Here is a 20,000-nt window from a genome sequence, read left to right on the forward strand (position 1 = left end):
GAATATTGTGTACACTTTGTGTGCATGTTGTATACGTAGGTAAAGTGTATAATATATAATGTGTGTTCTATGAATATTTAGTGCATACTTTACATTTAATAGTGTACACAACATTCCTCTGTGTGTATATTGCATATTTAGATAAAGTGTATATTATATAATGTGTGTACTATGAATATTTATTGCATACTTTACATATAATAGGTGAATATTGTGTACACTTTGTGTGTATGTTGTATACGTACATAAAGTGTATATTACATAATGTGTATATTATGAATATATAATGCGTACTTTTACATATAAGTGAATATTGTGTACAATATGTGTGAGTTGTGTACGTAAATAACGTGTATTTTGTATAATGTGTGTATTATGAAGATTTAATGCATACATTACAGATACTATGTGAATATTGTGTACACTGTGTGTATGTTGTATATGTAGATAAAGTGTATGTTATATAATGTGTGTACTATGAATATTTAGTGCATACTTTACATATAATAGTGTGCACAATATTCACCTATCTGTGTATGTTGTACAGGTAGAACTTTTACATATAATATGTGAATATTGTGTACACTATGTGTGTACATTGACGTGTACTATGAATATTTATGCATACTTTACATATAATGTGTGATATTGTGTACACTGTGTATATTGTTTGCATAGATATAGTGTATATTATATAATGTGCGTGTATGTGCGTATATAATCTACACACAGTGTGTGTAGATTGTATACATAGATAATGTGTACATTATATAATGTGTGTATTATGAATATTTAGTGCATACTTTACATTTAATAGGTGAATATTGTGTATACTATGTGGGTATTTTGTATACTTAGATATAGTGTATATTATATAATGTGTGTATTATGAAGATTTAATGCATACTTTACAGAGAATATGTGAATATTATGTACACTGTGTGTATGTTGTATACGTTGATAAAGTGTATGTTATATAATATGTGTACTATGACCATTTAGTGCATACTTTACATATAATATGTGATATTTTGTACACTGTATATTGTATGCATATATATATATATATATATATATATATATATATATATGTATATATATAAATATATATATAATGTATATTACGTAATGTGTGTATTATGAAGATTTAATGCATACTTTACATATAACATGAATATTGTGTACACTGTGTGTGTTTGTTGTATACGTAGACATAGTGCACGTTATATAATGTGTGTACTATTAATATTTAGTGCATACTTTACATATAATAGTGTGCACAATATTCACTTATCTGTGTATGTTGTACAGGTAGAAACTTTACATATAATATGTGAATATTGTGTACACTATGTGTGTACATTGATGTGTACTATGAATATTTATGCATACTTTACATATAATGTGTGATATTGTGTACACTGTGTATATTGTTTGCATAGATTTAGTGTATATTATATAATGTGCGTGTATGTGCGTATACAATATACACACAATGTGTGTATATTGTATACATAGATAATGTGTACGTTATATGATGTGTGTACTATGAATATTTAGTGCATACTTTACATTTAATAGGTGAATATTGTGTACACTACGTGGGTATTTTGTATACTTAGATATAATGTATATTATATAATGTTTGTATTATGAATTTTTAGTGCATACTTTACATATAATATGTGATATGATGTACATAATGTGTATGTAGATGTGTATATTATATAATGTGTGTACTATGACTATTTAGTGCATACTTTACATATAATAGGTGAATATTGTGTACACTTTGTGTGTATGTTGTATACGTACATAGTGTATATTATTTAATGTATATAATATGAATATTTAATGCATACTTTACTTATAATATGTGATATTATGTACATAATGTGTGTTTGTTGTGTATGTAGATGTGTATATTATATAATATTTGTACTATGAATATTTAATGCATACTTTACATATAATAGGTGAATATTGTGTACACTTTGTGTGTATGTTGTATACGTACATAAAGTGTATATTATTTCATGTATATAATATGAATATTTAATGCATACTTTACATGTAATATGTGAATATTGTGTACACAGTGTGTAGTTTGCGTAGATAACGTGTATATAATGTGTTTACTATGAATATATAATGCATACTTTACATATAATATGTGATATTTTGTACGCTATGTGTGTATGTTGTATATGTAAATAAGGTGTATATGATATAATGTGTATATTATGAATATTTAATGCCTACTTGACATATAATAGGTGACTATTATGTACACAATGTGTGTATACATAGATAAAGTGTATATAATGTGTGTACTGTGAATATTTAGTGCATACTTTACATATAATATTTGAATATTGTGTACACTATGAGTGTATGTTTAACGGGTATATAAAGTGTATATTATGTGGTGTGTGTTTGTATGAATATTTAATGTGTTCTTGCAAGGAGGATCAGTCCTCCAAAGTCACTCCTGGGTGTCCCAAACGTCACCTGGGTGTGGACTTTGTTCTTTGCTGGCTTCTGCTTTGGCACCCTGCTGAGGAAAGACGGCGGCGGGAAAGAAAGGGGGCGGGGCCAGAGCGTGGGGATTGCTGGATCCTTGATGGAGGCGTCAGTCGGCGGTCATGTTGGCCCCGGGAGGTCTGTGGCGGGTCTGGACTAGTCGGTCTCACGTCAAGGATACCTTTTCTTCTTTGGAGCGCCGCTGACTTTCCGATTTTGTCACCCGCCATGAACGGCAGCAACGCGTCCGGGGACGGGGGGTCGTCAGGGAGCGGCGGCCTGTGGGTGACGTCCCTGCTGGGCGCCGCCCTGCTGGTCATGTGGCTGCTGGGCGTGGCGGGCAACGCGTACACGCTTGTGGTCACGCGGTCGGCGGCGCTGCGCCGCACGGGCTCGGTGTACGTCTACGTGGCCAACCTGGCGCTGGCCGACCTGCTCTACCTCTCCACCATCCCCTTCGTGGTCTGCACCTACTTCGCCCACGACTGGCTGTTCGGCGAGGCGGGCTGCCGGGTCCTGCTGAGCCTGGACCTCCTCACCATGCACGCCAGCGTCTTCATCCTGGTGGCCATGAGCCTGGAGCGCTACCGCGCCGTGGCCCGGCCCTTCGGCGCCCGCGACTCCACGCCGCGCCGACGCAAGCTGGCGGCCGCCGCCATCTGGGCCACCGCCTTCGCGCTCACCCTCCCCATGATGGTGATGATCCGACTCCGCGAGGGCAAGCCGTCGCCGGCCGGAGTCGTCAAGCGCATGTGCTTCCCCACCTGGACCTTGGAGGCCTTCAAAGCCTACGTCACCGCCCTCTTCCTGACCAGCGTCCTCATCCCCGGACTGGTCATCGTCGGACTCTACGCCGGCCTCGCCAGGCGCTACTGGGCGGCGCAGGCCCGACTGGCAGGGCGCGCCGGCTCGGCCAGGAGGCGGGGACTCAAGCAGCGGGTGGTGGTCATGATCTTCAGCATCGTGGTGGCCTACTGGGCCTGTTTCCTGCCTTTCTGGGCCTGGCAGCTGGCCCAGCTCTTCTCGGCGGAGTCCCTCAAGGCTCTGTCCTCCTCCACCCACAACTACGTCAACTTCTTGGTCACCTGCCTCACGTACGGGAACAGCTGCGTCAACCCTTTCCTCTACACGCTCCTCACCCGCAACTACAAGGACTACCTGGCCCAGAAGGGCCAGTCCACCGTTTCGAGCAGGACAGAATCCCTTGCCCCTGTAGCCCTTCCCCAGAGGACTCGTAGTCCAAGTGGAAGTCTCGACTAGGGATGGGTACCGAATGCAGTACTTTGACAGGCAGGGACCCGAATTCTGTTCGTAAAACCAAGCGGTGCCCCATTTGTCACCCGTGACGTCACACCGCTAGCGGACTCGGACAAACTCTCTCGCCGTTTTCAACACCGACAAAACGCTCAAATTTAAAGTAAGGCTCTACTCTTCCAAAAAGCACTAGCTTGATGCTAATTCACATTGGATTTGCCATAGACAGGCTACTATTAGCATTAGCGATTTTACATGGCAATTTCGACACCTCCAAATGTGGCGGTGAGAATGACAACGCACGCTGCAATAAAACGCACAGCACTTACAGTGCAAACACTTTGTAGGGCGCAACGTAACACATTCAGCTATTAGCGCTGTTGGTGTGGACTGATTATTGTTCATTTGCTTTCTACTTTCCTTAGTCTGGAGTCACACCTGGATGTGCACACGTTAATAAACATGTTAATAAACATGTTAATAAACATGTTAATAAACGCATAACGAACACTTAATAAACTCTTGTTACACGCGCTTTCCTTCAGGAGGCACAGGCTCACTTTTTGGCACGATCAAGACATAACATGAACTCTCTATTTGGCAAGCATGTGGTCAGTGTCTCTCTCTAATCTAAGCTTTGATAAAAAATACTACACAAATAATTAATAACCCGTTTATAAAACTTTCATCAAAGTGACGATACGGCACCAGATTGTTAGCAACATTTTATTTTATTTTTTGGTTGGATTTTGATTGTTTTATCGTTGGGCAGAACAACCATGTGATGGCAATGTTAAAAAAAATCCCCTAAAAAAAAACTTAAAATACTGGCTGTTCGGTTTTTAGAATTTTACTGTAAAAGTAAAATAGCCCCATTTTTTATTTAAAATAATAATGTGTATAAACAAATTACGGTTTAAAAAAAATTACATTTGAATTTTACTCTAAAAGTAAAATGGTCCTGTTTTTTTTTATTTTATTTAAAATACTGGTAATAATTGTGGTTAAAATAAAAAAAGATATCTGAATTTTAAAGTAAAAGTAAAATAGTCCCGTTTTTTTTATTTAAAATAATTAGGTATGAAAAAATGATTATGGTTTAAAAAGAAATCTAAATTTTGCTGTAAAGGTAAAATAGCCCCTTTTTAATTTAAAATAATAATGTGTATAAAGCAATTATGGTAAAAAAAGAAAAAAAATGAAAAAAAATAATTCTACTGTAAAGTAAAATAGTCCCATTTTTTACATTTAAAATAATTATATGTGAAAAAAACATTATGTTTTTAATTTTGCAGTAAAAGTAAAATGGTCCCATTTTTTTATACAAAGTAATTATGCGTAAAAAAAAAACACATTACGTTACAAAAATATATACCAGAATTTTACAATAAAAGTCAAATTGTCCCGTTTTTTTTAATTTGAAATAATTATCTATAAAAAAAAAAAGAAAATCTTAATTTTACTGGAAAAGTAAAATAGTTCCTTTTTTTTGTGTGTTTTTTCATAATTATATGTAAAAAAAAAAAAAAAAAGAAAACAATTATGGTAAAAAAAATAAACATTAAAAAAATCATCAGAATTTTACCACAAAAGCAAAATAGTCCCGTTTTTTTCATTAAAATAATTAGGTATAAAAAAAATATTATGGTTAAAAAAAAAAAAAATCTGAATTTTACTGTAAAAGTAAAACAGTTCCGTTTTTTTTTTTTTTTTGATTGTTTTTATAATTATATGTAAAAACAAATTAGGGTATGAAAAAATAAACACTCAAAAAATCATTAAAATTTTACTGTGAAAATAAAATAGTCCGTTTTTGGTATACAAAATAATTAGGTATAAAAACATTATCTTGGTTAAAAAAAAAATCTGAATTTTACTGTAAAAGTGCAATGGTTCCTTTTTTTTTCATAATTATATGTAAAAAAAAATGATGGTAATAAAAAATAAACATTAAAAAAATCATCAGAATTTTACCATAAAAGTAAAATAGTCCCGTTTTTTTAATTAAAACGATTAGGTATAAAAAAAACATTATGGTTAAAAAAAATAAAATCTGAAATTTACTGTAAAAGTAAAACAGTTCCCTTTTTTGTTGTTTGATTGTTTTTATAATTATATGTAAAAACAAATTAGGGTAAAAAAAAATAAACACTCAAAAAATCTTTTAAATTTTACTGTGAAAATAAAATAGTCAATTTTTTGTATACAAAATAATTAGGTATAAAAACATTATCTTGGTTTAAAAAAAAAAATCGGAATTTTACTGTAAAAGTAAAATAGTTCCTTTTTTCATAATAATATGTAAAAAAAACTATGATGGTAAAAAAAACTAAACATTAAAAAAATCATCAGAATTTTACTGTAAAAGTAAGAAAATTCTATTTTTTTTTATTTAAAATGTAAAAACCTATTATGGTTAATAAAAAAGAATTTTAATGTAAAAGTTGTGTTTTTTATAACACAGCATTTAATACCATTGTTATTATTATGATACCTTTTTTTGGCGTTTAAGTCACTTTTTCTTATAATCGTAAAACCTTTGCTCCTTCTTGCTTTTACGGTTAAAAAAACTAAAATATATATGAATATAAAAAACATATATATATATATATACAAAATAGTGTTTTTACAGTGTTTTTTACACAGGATTCCTATCACAATTTTTATATTTTATTTTACTTTACTGAAAAATCTACTCATTTTTGTTTTAATTTGCAATGTAAAAAATATTGATGTACAGAGGTAAAATTGTCTAAAAATAAAGTCAATATTGTATGACTATATTTACATTATAAATGTCATTTTAAATATTTTTGCAAATAGCAAAAAAGATACATGTGGACTTTCTAAGTTTTCCTCGCAGTTCCAGTTCAGCTTCTTGGGAATGTTCTTGCCGCCGTGCGACATTCCTCACCTGCCCGCACTTTGTCGTCCTCCTGCTAATTGTCTCTGGTCATCCACCGCACTCGTATTTCTCTCTAATACACTTAGAACTTGGGGGAAAAAACATCTCATTGTTTCCAAATAATAATGCATTAAAATCAGTTAGCAACTTATTAAATGCTGTAATTACTTCATTTATAATATTCCACACTGTAACTCATTTTTGAAAATACTGCATTCTTTGTGTTTTTCACACAATTAAAATATATATATTTTTTTTTTATAAAAAGAGCATACAAAACATTAAAAAAGCTGTTGTGAAAATGTATGAAAAAAATTATTTCGAGGTATAAAAGTGTAGAATTAGCCCCCAAAAAAGCTAGCATGCTATTTTAATGTTAGCATGCTAACAGTTAAAATGTATCAAATGTTAAAATAGATGACTTTGAGGTGTGTACAGCTAATAAAGCTAACATTAGCATTTTAATGTATGTTTCAAGTGCCAAATATATATGACTCTTAAGTTGTATACCTGCAAAAATAGCTAAAAAGCTAATATGTCAACAATAGCATTCTAGCAGTTAGCATGTGCTAAGTGCCAAAAGTTATGACTCTGAGTTTTTTAATGCAAAAACAGATGAGAATGCTAACAACATCCAAAATATACAACGCTAAAGTGTATACTGAAAAATAGGTCAAACATTTCTTTTTTTGTAAAAAAGGTCTATACCTAAAAACCTAGCTAACAAAGCTAGCATGCTAATGTTATCATTCTTGCATTGTTGTTAGCATGCCAGCAGTTAGCATGTGCTAAGTGCCAAAAGGTATGACTCTGAGGTTTTTATATGCAAAAAAAAAGATGCGAACAACATCCGAAATATATGACGAAAAATAGCAAACATGCTAACATTAACATTTTAACAGTAAATTTGTAAATTACCACAATATATGACTTGGATGTATACCTGCCAAAATATCTGAACAAGCTAACATGCTAACATCATTTTAACAGTGAGCATGTTCCAAGTGCCAAAAACATATGATGCTAAGGTGTATACCTGCAAAATAGCTAAGAATGCTAATGTGACCCAAGATATATGACTCTGAGGTGTATACTTGCAAAAATGGCTAAAAAGCTAATATGTCAACAATAGCATTCTAGCAGTTAGCATGTGCTAAGTTCCAAAAGTTATGACTGTGATGTTTTTTATGCAAAAACAGATGAGAATGCTAACAACATCCAAAATATACGACGCTAAAGTGTATACCGAAAAAATAGCTAAAACTTTTTTTTTTTTAAGCTGTATATCTATAAACCTATTTAACAAAGCTAGCATGCTAATGTTATCATTGTTGTTAGCATGCCAGCAGTTAGCATGTACTAAGTGCCAAAATGTATGACTTTGAGGTTTTTATATCCAAAAAAAAAAAAGAAGCGAACAACATCCAAAATATATGACGAAAAATAACTAACATGGTAACATTAACATTTTAACAGTAAATTTGTAAATTACCAAAATATATGACTTGGATGTATACCTGCCAAAAATATCTAAACATGCTAACATCATTTTAACAGTGAGCATGTTTCAAGTGCCAAAAACATATGATGCTAAGGTGTATACCTGCAAAATAGCTAAGAATGCTAACGTGACCCAAGATATATGACTCTGAGGTGTATACCTGCAAAAATGGCTAAAAAGCTAATATGTCAACAATAGCATTCTAGCAGTTAGCATGTGACTGTGAGGTTTTTTTTATGCAAAAACAGATGAGAATGCTAACAACATCCAAAATATACGTTGCTAAAATGTATACCGAAAAAATAGCTAAAACATTTTTTTTCAAAAGGTGTATACCTATAAACTTAGCTAACAAAGCTAGCATGCTAATGTTATCATTCTTGCATTATTGTAAGCATGCCAGCAGTTAGCATGTGCTAAGTGCCAAAATGTATGACTTTGATGTTTTTATATGCAAAATAAAAAAGATGAGATGCGAACAACATCCAAAATATACGACGAAAAATAGCTAACATGCTAACATTAACATTTTAACAGTAAATTTGTAAATTACCAAAATATATGACTTGGATGTATACCTGCCAAAAATATCCAAACATGCTAACATCATTTTAACAGTGAGCATGTTTCAAGTGCCAAAAACATATGATGCTAAGGTGTATACCTGCAAAATAGCTAAGAATGCTAATGTGACCCAAGATATATGACTCTGAGGTGTATACCTGCAAAAATGGCTAAAAAGCTAATATGTTAACAATAGCATTCTAGCAGTTAGCATGTGACTGTGAGTTTTTTATGCAAAAACAGATGAGAATGCTAACAACATCCAAAATATACGTTGCTAAAATGTATACCGAAAAAATAGCTAAAACATTTTTTTTTAAAAGGTGTATACCTATAAACCTAGCTAACAAAGCTAGCATGCTAATGTTATAATTTTAACAGTAAACTTGTAAATTACCAAAATATATGACTTGGATGTCCATCCATCCATCCATTTTCTTCCCTTATTCTCTTTTGGGGTCACGGGGGTCCCTGGTACCTATCTCAGCTACAATCGGGCAGAAGGCGGGGAACACCCTGGACAAGTCGCCACCTCATCACAGTGACTTGGATGTATACCTGCCAAAAATGTCTAAACAAGCTAACATGCTAACATAATTTTAACAGTGAGCATGTTTCAAGTGCCAAAAACATATGACGCTAGGTGTATACCTGCAAAATAGCTAAGAATGCGACCCAAGATATATGACTCTGAGGTGTATACCTGCAAAAATGGCTAAAAAGCTAATATGTCAACAATAGCTAAGAATGCTAATGTGACCCAAGATATATGACTCTGAGGTGTATACCTGCAAAAATGGCTAAAAAGCTAATATGTCAACAATAGCATTCTTGCAGTTAGCTTGTGCTAAGTGCCAAAAGTTATGACTGTGAAGTTTTTTTTATACAAAAACAGATGAGAATGCTAACAAAATCCAAAATATGCGTTGCTAAAGTGTATACCGAAAAAATTGCTAAAACATTTTTTTTTAAAAAGGTGTATACCTAAAAACCTAGCTAACAAAGCTAGCATGCTAATGTTATCATTCTTGCATTATTGTAAGCATGCCAGCAGTTAGCATGTGCTAAGTGCCAAAATGTATGACTTTGAGGTTTTTATATGCAAAAAAAAAAAAAAAGATGAGAAGCGAACAACATCCAAAATATACAACAAAAAATAGCTAACATGCTAACATTAACATTTTAACAGTTTTCACGACTAAATTACCAAAATATGACTCTGGGACGTATACATGTAAAATTAGCTGGAAAAGCTAACATGGGTCAAGCAACCAAATGTATGACTTTGGCGTGTTTACCTGCAACGATAGCGAAAAAATGCTAACGTTTTTTTTGTTAGTTTTTTCGTTGTTTCGTACACTTAATGTAGTTTTAAATGGAAGTGATCTAAGAGAAATCTCTTTCCAAACCCCCTGGAGATGATGTGAAGAAGAAAAAAAATACTTGAGGACGTATTGCTGTCATTTATTGAGCAAGGCAGTACACTGAGATTTGGTGTGGCTCCCTCTGCTGGCCGCCAATCGCCATTACAAGTCGCTACTTGATCTTGATGCCCACGATCTTGGCGTCGCCGCTGACGTCGAAGTATTTGTACTTGACGTCTCCAAGGCGGTTGGGGAAGCTCATCATGTTGCCGTCGGGCAGTTTGATGAAAAACTCCGCCTGGTTGAAGTTGATGTAAAACTGGTGGAGGAGAGAAAAGGTCAGGAGCTCCTTTTTTAAATTTCCTCATAGGAGATTTTATCGGAGTAACATAACACTTTTTGGGGGGGAAATTAAAATCTACTATTTTTTTTTTTTTTTTTTTTTTAACCACTACTTTATTTTCTGTAGATTTCACCGTCAAAAAAACTGGCAGCTCAGTTGGCAGAATAGTGCCGTAAAAGTTATGTTTTTACATAAAATTACTGTACACATTTTTTTTACTATAAAATACTGACTTGTATTATTTTCTATTTACAATGTAAAAAATCTACTAAAATTTAAAAAATATTTTATTAAGTAAAAATATTATATGTACATATTTGCATTATAAATTCAGTAAAAAAAAAATTAACAGCTCAGTTGCCAGAATATTTTATTTTTACACAAAAGTACAGTAAATGTAAGAAAAATTTTTTTTTTAATTTTCAATGAAATTTTGGTGACTGCGTTGCCATTTTATTTTATTTTTTTTACTGTAAAATACTGACTATTATTATTTTTTATTTACAGTGGGGGGAAAATTGTGCTGAAAAAACTGAAATCTAATTTTTTTTTTTAAATTAAACAAAATATTATATGGATATATTTACATTGAAAATGTATTCTTAAAACTGCCAGAAATTTACAGTAAAATTTACGATGCTTTTTTTTTTTTTTTTTTTTTCTTGATGTAGACATTTGAATGTAAAAAAAAAAAAAAATTCTTATTTTAAAATTCTCTAAAACAAACTAAATATTGTATGGATATGTTTGAATAAAAAAAAATACAATTTGAATTGAAAACATTTACAGTGCTTTTTAGAGAAAATTACTATAAATGTAAAAACGGTACATCGATTTTTTTAAATCTTAGTAACATTTTGCCAAGTGAGCTGCCATTTTTTTATATAAAAAATACTGAATTGTATTATTTTTTTATTTACAATGTAAAACAACCCAACTAAAATCTAAATATTACAAAAAAAAAAAATACGTGATATATTTGCATTACAAATTTATTTTTGAACAAAAAAAAACTGGCAGCTCAGTCGCAAGAATATTTGCTTTTTACACAAAATTACAGTAAATAGAAAAAAAATACTTTTAAATTTTTCCATTAAATTTTGGCGACTGTGCTGCCGGTTTTTCATTTTTATTCCCAAACGGGACAAACGGTAGAAAATTTATGGAGGGATAGCATTTTTATTTGTACTGTAAAATACAATTTTTTTTTACATACAATGAGAAAAAAATTATGTTGAAAAAACTAAAATATAAACATTTTTAATATTACACACAATATTATATGCAGTGTAAAAATTTTTTTGAAGTTGCCAGAATTTTAAAATAAAATTTACGATGCCTTTGACACATTTTTTTTACTGTAAATTTCAGATTTTTTTTCTTAATGATTTACAATGTAAACATTTTAATGTAAAAAAAAAAAATACAATTCTATCCATCCATCAAAATTCTCTAAAACAAACTAAATATGATATGATAATGTTTGCATACAAAATAATAGAATTTAAAACTCTTGCAGAGCTTTTTAGAGAGAATTTCTGTAAATGTAAAAAAGGTACATTTTATTTTATTAATTTTTTTCTTACAGTAAAATTTTGGCAACTGCACTGCCAGTTTTTCATTTTTATTTTTACAGTAAAATAAAAAAAATTATCTACAATGGGAAAAATAATGCTGAAAAAACTAAAATCTAAATTTTTTTTTAAATTATACTCAATATCAAATGCATTGTAAATTTATTTTTGAAGTTACTAGAATTTTAAAATAAAATGTTTGAGGCTTTTTACACATTTTGTTTTACTGTAAATTTCAGATTTTTTTCTTAATGATTTACAATGTAAACATTGTAATTTAAAAAAACAATAAAATTCTTAAAATTCTCTAAAACAAACTAAATATTATATGAATATGTTTGCATAAAAAAATTAGATTTTAAAACACTTGCAGTGCTTTTTTTTAGAGAGAATTGCTGTAAATGTAAAAACGTTACTTTTTTTATTTTTACATTAAAATTTTGGCGACTGCGCTGCCATTTTTTCATTTTTTTTTCTACTGTAAAATACTATTTTTTATCTACAATGGGGAAAAATAATGTTGAAAAACTAAAATCTAAAATTTTTTTTAATTTACACAATTTTATATGCATTGTAAATTTATTTTTAAAGTTGCCAGAATTTTTTAATAAAATGTACGATGCTTTTTACACATTTTTCTTTACCGTAAATTTCAGATTTTTTTCTTAATCATATACGATGTAAACATTGTAATTAAAAAAAACAATAAAATTCTTAAAATTCTCTAAAACAAACTAAATATTATATGAATGTGTTTGCATAAAACAAAATTGAATTTAAAACACTTGCAGTGCTGTTTTAGAGAGAATTCCTGTAAATGTAAAATTGTTACAATTTTTTATTTATTTATTTATTTTTTACAGTAAAATTTGGGCGATTGTGCTGCCAGTTTTTCATTTTTATTTCTACTATAAAATACTTTTTTTTTTTACCTACTATGGGAAAAAATAATGTTGAAAAAATTAAAATCTAAAAATTTTTTTTAAAATTACACACATTATCAAATGCACTGTAAATTTATTTTTTAAAGTTGACAGAATTTTTAAATAAAATTTACAATTGTTTTTACACACTTTTTTTATTATACATTTCAGTTTTTTTTCTTAATGATTTACAAAGTAAGCATTTCAATGTAAAAAAAATAAATACAAATTATATCCATCCATCAACATTCTCTAAAACTAAATATTATATTGATATGTTTGCATAAAAAAAATAATTTTAATTTAAAACATTTACAGTGCTTTTGAGAGAGAGTTGCTGTAAATGTAAAAGCGGTACAATTTTATTTTTACAGTCAAACTTTGGCGACTGATACCGTAAAATATTGGCTTTGATTATTTTTTATGTACAATGTAAAAAAAATATAAAAAAAATCTAAATATGTTTTAAACAAAATATTACATGATAATTTTACATTAGGCATTTATTTTCGAACAAAAAAACTGGCAGTTCATTTGCCGGAATATTTGCCTTTTACACAAAATTACAGTCAATGGAACATTTATTTTTTATTTTTACAAAAACATTTTGACACCTGAGCCACCATTTTGTTTTTGATTTTTACCATAAAATATGCTGATTTATTATTATTTTTTTACTTTGCTTCTTTTTACACTTGCGTGACACTTAACGCTTCACGCTCACCTTCCAACGACTTGCAATCCCCAAAAAGGCAACCATTTTAAAAGCAGAGTTTGCAAAAATATTTGGTCATTTTTCAGTTTTTTATTTTGAGGAACAAAAAGATGAATCAATGATGCTAACGTGTACTGTCGCTTTAAGAGAAGCTGACCTTGCACTCCTCCCCTTGCGAGAAGCCGAAGTTGGAGTCTCGGTGCTCGTCGCCCCAGCAGCCGCCCGACAGAGAGTTGCACACGATCACGCCCGCGTCGAAGCGCGGGTTGAAGTGCAGCGCGATGTTGTCTGAGTCGTGGCCGATGTTCAGGGAGAAGCTGGCGGTGACAGGATGAAGTGATGAAGCCATGAAACCATGACGGAAAGTGATGAAGGTATGACAGAAGTGAAGAAGAGATGGAGTGATGAAATGATGACAGAAAAGATGAAGAGATGGAGTGATGAAATGATGACAGAAAAGATGAAGAGATGGAGTGATGACAGAAAAGATGTAGAGATGAAGTGATGACAGAAGCGATGAAGAGATGAAATGATGATAGAAGTGATGCAGAGATGGAGTGATGAAATGATGACAGAAAAGATGAAGAGATGGAGTGATGAAATGATGACAGAAAAGATGAAGAGATGGAGTGATGAAATGATGACAGAAAAGATGAAGCGATGAAGTGATGAAATTATGATAGAAGTGATGCAGAGATGGAGTGATGAAATGATGGCAGAAAAGATTAAATGATGTCAGAAGTGATGGAGTGATGAAATGATGACAGAAAAGATGAAGAGATGAAGTGATGACAGAAGCAATGAAGAGATGAAATGATGATAGAAGTGATGTAGAGATGGAGTGATGAAATGATGACAGAAAAGATGAAGAGATGGAGTGATGAAATGATGACAGAAAAGATGAAGAGATGAAGTGATGACAGAAGCGATGAAGAGATGAAATTATGATAGAAGTGATGCAGAGATGGAGTGATGAAATGATGACAGAAAAGATTAAATGATGACAGAAGTGATGAAGTGATGGAGTGATGAAATGATGACAGAAAAGATGGAGGGATGAAGTGATGACAGAAGCGATGGAATGATGATATAAGTGATGCAGAGATGGAGTGATGAAATGATGACAGAAAAGATGAAGAGATGGAGTGATGAAATGATGACAGAAAAGATGAAGAGGTGAAGTGATGACAGAAGCGATGAAGAGATGAAATGATGATAGAAGTGATGCAGAGATGGAGTGATGAAATGATGACAGAAAAGATGAAATGATGACAGAAGTGATGAGTGATGAAATGATGATAGAAAAGATTAAATGATGACAGAATTGTTGAAATGATGAAGAGATTAAATGATGACAGAAGTGATGAAGTGGTGAAATGATGAAGTGATGAAGCGATGAAACGATAACAGGAGTGATGAAGCGATGAAATAATGAACAGTTGAAGTGATGAAATTAAGTGGTGAAGAGATTAAATGACAGAAGAGATGAAATGATGACAGAAGTGATGAAACGATGACAGGAGTGATGAAGTGATGAAATGATGACAGAAGAGATGAAATGATGACAGAAGTTATGAAGCGATGAAACGGTGACAGGAGTGATGAAATAATGAAGTGATGAAATGATGACAGAAGAGATGAAGTGATGAAACGATGACAGGAGTGATGAAGTGATGAAATGATGACAGAAGAGATGAAGTGATGAAATGATGACAGAAGAGATGAAGTGATGAAATGATGACAGAAGTGATGACGCGATGAAACGGTGACAGGAGTGATGAAGCAATGAAATTATGACAGAAGTTATGAAACGGTGACAGGAGTGATGAAATAATGAAGTGATGAAATGATGACAGAAGAGATGAAGCGTTGAAATGATGACAGGAGTGATGAAGTAATGAAGCAATGAAATGATGAAAAGTTGAAGTGATGAAATTAAGTGATGAAGAGATAAAACGAAGTGATGAAACAATGACAGAAGTGATGAAATGTTGAAGTGATGATGCGATGAAATGATGACAGAAGTGATGAAGAGATGAAATGGTGACAGGAATGATGAAATGATGACAGAAGTGATGAAATGTTGAAACCATGACAGGAGTGATGAAGTGATGAAATGATGACAGAAGAGATGAAATGATGACAGAAGTAATGAAGCGATGAAACGGTGACAGGAGTGATGAAGTAAAGAAGCAATGAAATGATGAAAAGTTGAAGTGATGAAATTAAGTGATGAAGAGATAAAACGATGAAGTGATGAAGCGATGAAGTGATGAAACAATGACAGAAGGGATGAAATGTTGAAGTGATGATGCGATGAAATGATGACAGAAGTGATGAAGCGATGAAACGGTGACAGGAGTGATGAAATGATGACAGAAGAGATGAAATGATGACAGAAGTGATGAAGCGTTGAAACCATGACAGGAGTGATGAAGTGATGAAATGATGACAGAAGAGATGAAATGATGACAGAAGTTATGAAACGGTGACAGGAGTGATGAAGTAAAGAAGCAATGAAATTATGAAAAGTTAAAATGATGAAATTAGGTGATGAAGAGATAAAACGATGAAGTGATGAAGCAATGACAGAAGTGATGAAATGTTGAAGTGATGATGCGATGAAATGATGAAATGAAGTGATAAATGGGGACATTAAATGAAGTGGTGAAATGATGAAGTGATGAAAGATGGTGATGACTTACGAGGAGCAGTCGTCTTTGGGTTTCACTCTGACCTTGAATTCATGCCCCTCCTTGAAGGTCATGTCCTTGACTTTCTGCCAAGGGCAAAGAAAGACTGTCGGTTGGATGCAGGATCGACCTTTGTTGGATGTTTGTTTGATAAATGGATGGATGGATGCGCTGATGGACGTTTGTTGGATTTGTAAATGCATGGATGGATGCACGTTGATGGATGATGGACGCATGAATGGATATATTTTTGTTGGATGGATGGATGAATGGGTGCATGGGTCAACAGATGGATGCATTGATGGAAATGGTTTGGTTGAATGCATTGATGGACGTTAGTTGGATGGATGGATGGTTCATAGATGGATGAATGGATGAACGTTTGCTGGCTAAATGTATAGATGGACGGATGAATGCAGGGATGGATGTTTGTTGACTCGATAGATGCACACATTGATGGATGATGAATAGATGGGTGCACATGGATGGATGCATGCATTGATAGATGCATTTTGTTGGATACATGCATGGATGGATGAATGTACATTGGTTGATACATTGATGGAAGTTTTTTTGGATGCATGGATGGATGGGTGCATGAATGCATGCATGGACGGATGTTTGTTGGATGGATGTGTGGATAATGAATACATGCATGAATTGATGTTTGTTGTATACATGGATGATGGATGGATGGATGGATGGATGGATGGGTGCATCGATGAAAATATGTTGGATGAAGGATAAATGGATGGATGAATGTTCAATCGATGCATGGATGGATGAAAGCATTTATGGAAGTTTGTTGGATGAATGATGAATGCATTGATAGATGGATGAATGGATGGATGGATGTGTTTATGGAAGTTTGTTGGATGTATGTATGGATGGATGTAAAAATGGATGGTGCGTTGATGGAAGTATGTTGGATGAATGATGAATGCAGAGATGGATGGATGATGCATTGATGAAGTTTGTTGGATGAATGCATTGTTAGTTGGATGGATGCATGCATGCATGTTGGATAAATGCATAGATGGATGCATTTATGGAAGTTTGTTGGATGAATGATGAACACATTGATAGATGGATGGATGAATGGATGGATGGATGTGTTTATGGAAATTTGTTGGATGTATGTATGGATGGATGTAAAATGGATGGTGCGTTGATGGAAGTATGTTGGATGAATGATGAATGCAGAGATGGATGGATGATGCATTGATGAAGTTTGTTGGATGAATGCATTGTTAGTCGGATGGATGCATGCATGCATGTTGGATAAATGCATAGATGGATGCATTTATGGAAGTTTGTTGGATGAATGATGAACACATTGATAGATGGATGGATGAATGGAGCGATGGATGGATGTGTTTATGGAAGTTTTTTGGATGCATGTATGGATGGATGTAAAATGGATGGTGCGTTGATGGAAGTATGTTGGATGAATGATGAATGCAGAGATGGATGGATGATGCAATGATGAAGTTTGTTGGACGAATGCATTGTTAGTTGGATGGATGCATGCATGCATGTTGGATAAATGCATAAATAGATGCATTTATGGAAGTTTGTTGGATGAATGATGAACACATTGATAGATGGATGGATGAATGGATGGATGGATGGATGGATGTGTTTATGGAAGTTTTTTGGATGGATGTAAAATGGATGGTGCGTTGATGGAAGTTTGTTGGATGAATGATGAATGCAGAGATGGATGGATGATGCATTGATGAAGTTCGTTGGATGAATGCATTGTTAGTTGGATGGATGCATGCATGCATGTTGGATAAATGCATAGATGGATGCATTTATGGAAGTTTGTTGGATGAATGATGAACACATTGATAGATGGATGGATGCATGGATGGATGGATGTGTTTATGGAAGTTTGTTGGATGTATGTATGGATGGATGTAAAATGGGTGGTGCGTTGATGGAAGTATGTTGGATAAATGATGAATGCAGAGATGGATGGATGATGCATTGATGAAGTTTTTTGGATGAATGCATTGTTAGTTGGATGGATGCATGCATGCATGCTGGATAAATGCATAGATGGATGCATTTATGGAAGTTTGTTGGATGAATGATGAACACATTGATAGATGGATGGATGAATGGATGGATGGATGTGTTTATGGAAGTTTTTTGGATGTATGTATGGATGGATGTAAAAATGGAGGGTGCGCTGATGGAAGGTTTTTAGATGAATGATTACTGCACAGATGGATGGATGATGCATTGATGAAGTTTGTTGGATGAATGCATGGATGGATGGATGATGCATTGATGAAGTTTGTTGGATGAATGCATAGATGGATGGATGATGCATTGATGAAGTTTTTTGGATGAATGCATTGTTAGTTGGATGGATGGATGCATGCATGGCTGAATGTTTGTTGGATAAATGCATAGATGGATGCATTTATGGAAGTTTGTTGGATGGATGGGTGGATGGATGCATAAAGGCATAGATGGATGGATGGATGATGCATTGATGAACATATGTTGGATGAATGATGAATGGATGGGTGTATGCATGGATGAATGTTTGTTCGATCGATGCATGGATGGATGAGAGCATGTATGGAAGTTTGTTGGATGAAAGATGAATGCATAGATAGATGGATGCATGCATGGGTGAATGGATGCATAGATGGATGGATGTTTTTATGGAAGTTTGTTGGATGTATGTATGGATGGATGTAAAAATGGATGGTGCGTTGATGGAAGTTTGTTAGATGAATGATGAATGCATAGATGGATGGATGATACATTGATGAAGTTTGTTGGATGAATGCATTAGATGGATGGATGATGCATTGATGAAGTTTTTTGGATGAATGCATTGTTAGTTGGATGGATGCATGCAAGGCTGAATGTTTGTTGGATAAATGTAGAGATGGATGCATTTATGGAAGTTTGTTGGATGGATGGGTGGATGGATGCATAGAGGCATAGATAGATGGATGGATGATGCATTGATGAAAATATGTTGGATGAATGATACATGGATAAGTGCATGGATGGATGAATGTTTGTTCAATTGATGCATAGATGGATGAAAGCATCTATGGAAGTTTGTTGGATGAATGATGAAAAAATTGATAGATGGATGAATGGATGTGTTTATGGAAGTTTTTTGGATGTATGTATGGATGGATGTAAAATGGATGGTGCGCTGATGTAAGTTTGTTAGATGAATGATGAATGCATAGATGGATGGATGATGCATTGATGAAGTTTGTTGGATGAATGCATGGATGGATGGATGATGCATTGATGAAGTTTGTTGGATGAATGCATGGATGGATGGATGATGCATTGATGAAGTTTGTTGGATGAATGCATGGTTGGATGGATGATGCATTGATGAAGTTTGTTGGATGAATGCATAGATGGATGGATGGTGCATTGATGAAGTTTGTTGGATGCATGCATTGTTAGTTGGATGGATGCATGCATGCATGGCTGAATGTTTGTTGGATGCATGCATTGTTAGTTGGATGGATGCATGCATGCATGGCTGAATGTTTGTTGGATGAATACAGAGATGGATGCATTTATGGAAGTTTGTTGGATGGATGGGTGGATGGATGTGTTTATGGAAATTTGTTGGATGTATGTATGGA

The 20,000-nt window shown here is 33.4% G+C and overlaps 2 protein-coding genes across 2 annotated transcripts in view; one reads left to right on the forward strand and one right to left on the reverse strand.

Annotated features, from left to right (window-relative positions):
- The first annotated feature begins 1,823 nt into the window (after positions 1-1,823).
- uts2r4 (urotensin-2 receptor 4) lies at positions 1,824-4,567 on the forward strand. Its single transcript, XM_061884679.1, has one exon. The coding sequence runs from the start codon at positions 2,395-2,397 to the stop codon at positions 3,781-3,783; it is 1,389 nt and encodes a 462-aa protein (XP_061740663.1). The 5' UTR covers positions 1,824-2,394; the 3' UTR covers positions 3,784-4,567.
- A 5,623-nt stretch (positions 4,568-10,190) lies between these two features.
- Positions 10,191-20,000, reverse strand: part of lgals2b (lectin, galactoside-binding, soluble, 2b) — a 13,849-nt gene continuing 4,039 nt past the window's right edge. Inside the window, exons 2-4 of the mRNA XM_061884796.1 lie at positions 16,372-16,445; positions 13,824-13,983; positions 10,191-10,430 (exon numbers count right to left, since the gene is read on the reverse strand). Of these exons, the coding sequence (XP_061740780.1) occupies positions 10,284-10,430; positions 13,824-13,983; positions 16,372-16,445 (381 nt within the window). The 3' untranslated portion in view covers positions 10,191-10,283. The remainder of the gene's footprint in view (positions 10,431-13,823; positions 13,984-16,371; positions 16,446-20,000) is intronic.

Source organism: Nerophis ophidion, linkage group LG01 (assembly GCF_033978795.1).
Source record: "Nerophis ophidion isolate RoL-2023_Sa linkage group LG01, RoL_Noph_v1.0, whole genome shotgun sequence".
Lineage (NCBI taxonomy): Eukaryota > Metazoa > Chordata > Actinopteri > Syngnathiformes > Syngnathidae > Nerophis > Nerophis ophidion.

What these genes read in the sequence shown, in the direction of transcription:
- uts2r4 (XM_061884679.1), top strand. Translation starts at nt 2,395, where the DNA reads ATGTTTAACGGGTATATAAAGTGTATATTATGTGGTGTGTGTTTGTAT.